The 1,708-nt window shown below is 44.2% G+C and overlaps 1 protein-coding gene across 1 annotated transcript in view; it reads right to left on the bottom strand.

Moving 5' to 3' along the window:
- Positions 1 to 1,703, bottom strand: part of SORL1 (sortilin related receptor 1) — a gene marked incomplete at its 5' end in the record, with an annotated part of 44,219 nt that extends 42,516 nt beyond the window's left edge. Inside the window, 2 exons of the mRNA XM_015821405.1 lie at positions 984 to 1,115; positions 1,599 to 1,703. Coding sequence (XP_015676891.1) covers positions 984 to 1,115; positions 1,599 to 1,703 — 237 coding nt within the window. The remainder of the gene's footprint in view (positions 1 to 983; positions 1,116 to 1,598) is intronic.
- Positions 1,704 to 1,708: the final 5 nt, after the last annotated feature.

The raw sequence follows: 1,708 nt of genomic DNA, 5'->3' as shown, positions 1-1,708 counted from the left end.
AATAATAATAATAATAATAATAATAATAATAATAATAAAGTTGGAAGGGACCTTGGAGGTCATCTAGTCCAACCCCCTGCTCAGGCAGGAAACCCTATACCATTTCGGACAAATGGCTGTCCAGTCTCTTCTTAAAAACTTCCAGTGTTGGAGCATTCACCGCTTCTGGAGGCAGGTTGTTCCACTGATTAATTGTTCTCACTGTCAGGAAATTTCTCCTTAGTTCCAGGTTGCTTCTCTCCTTGATTAGTTTCCATCCGTTGCTTCTTGTCCTGCCTTCAGGCACTTTGGAAAATAGCTTGACTCCCTCTTCTTTTTGGCAGCCCCTGAGATACTGGAAAGCTGCTATCATGTCCCCCCTCGTCCTTCTCTTCATTAAACTAGACAGACCCAATTCCAGCATACCGTTACTTAGATGCTTTAGCCTCCAGTCCCCTGATCATCTTTGTTGCTCTTCTCTGTACTCAACAGAGTCTCAACATCTTTTTTACATCGCGGTGACCAAAACTGTGTCAAGTTTAAAACAAGCCACAGCCTGGTCCAGACAAGGTGGATCCAGTTCGTCTCTTTCTGTGGCTTCTTTTAGAGACCAAGGAGTCTCTAAGGAGAGTTACTTTCATCTTGCTAATGTTAAGGATTTGTATTAGGTTAACGGCAAAACACCAGCAGGTAGTCAATGAATCCAGATCTATTTTCTACCCACCCACACCTTTTGCCAAGGACACAGCCGGTTAATTAGGAGGAAGAGCTCCCTCATCCTTGGTGCAAATCCTTTCTTTCTTTCTTTAATCAATATGCTACCCATCTTACTGTTGAAGAGACCAGTTCTGTTGCTACAGAGGAAACAAAGCCCAAATACACAGAGTAAAAATTCAAGAAATTGTCTTTCCTCCATGCTGCCTGTCTGGGGTGGAGTTCTGCTTGAATGATAGGCTTCCTTCTTGAGTTGTTGGCTTCCTTCCTACAAGCAGAAGGAGGCGTACCTCGATTTTGGGGATGCCGGCGTTCACCCAGTAAAGCAGTTGACTGATGGGCTCGAAGACCAATGCTTCGACCGTCTCCAGGCCAGTGCCGATGATCACTTCCTGCCCAGAACTTCCGTTGAGACAGAGACGCTGAAAATAACGGATCAGAGCCATTAGGGAAGTCAACTGCTAAGTTTGATGCCAACAAAACTCAAGAAGTGGTCCCTGAAACTAAGAAGTGATGGAAAATATCCACTGACACTGCAACTTTAAGACTGCATCGCCTAGAACAGATGTGTCCAACCTTGGCAACTTTAAGACTTGTGGACTTCAACTCCCAGAATTAACCAGCCAGCAACTCTGGGAGTTGAAGTCCAGAAGTCTTAAAGTTGGCCAATTTTAGACACTCTTGGCCTAGAACTTCCAGCTGTTACTGGTGGTCAACTTAGAAGAAGTAGCACCTAGGGCTTTCCTTCTGAGTCAACTTCAGAAAGTAACAAATACCCACATTATACTTTTGTATCTCACTTTTTTCTCTACACTGAAAAACATCTTTGGAGGAAGTAGCAGAATTAAGAGGAAGTAGAATGTTAGAATGTCCTCGCATCAACAGAGAGCACAGAAGTCACTAACCTGGATAATTTCAAGAGTTACATCAGCCCAGTATAGACAGTTGTGGCTGTAATCAAAGTCAAGGGCCACTGCCCCACGCAGCCCGGTCAAAGGCAAATCTTCAGTCAGCC

The sequence above is a fragment of the Protobothrops mucrosquamatus genome, unplaced genomic scaffold (assembly GCF_001527695.2).
Source record: "Protobothrops mucrosquamatus isolate PMUCROS unplaced genomic scaffold, P.Mucros_1.0 scaffold1325, whole genome shotgun sequence".
In the NCBI taxonomy this organism is placed as follows: Eukaryota; Metazoa; Chordata; class Lepidosauria; order Squamata; family Viperidae; genus Protobothrops; species Protobothrops mucrosquamatus.
Note: the sequence above shows the minus strand (reverse complement) of the source record. Positions and strands in the feature narration are given on the sequence as shown.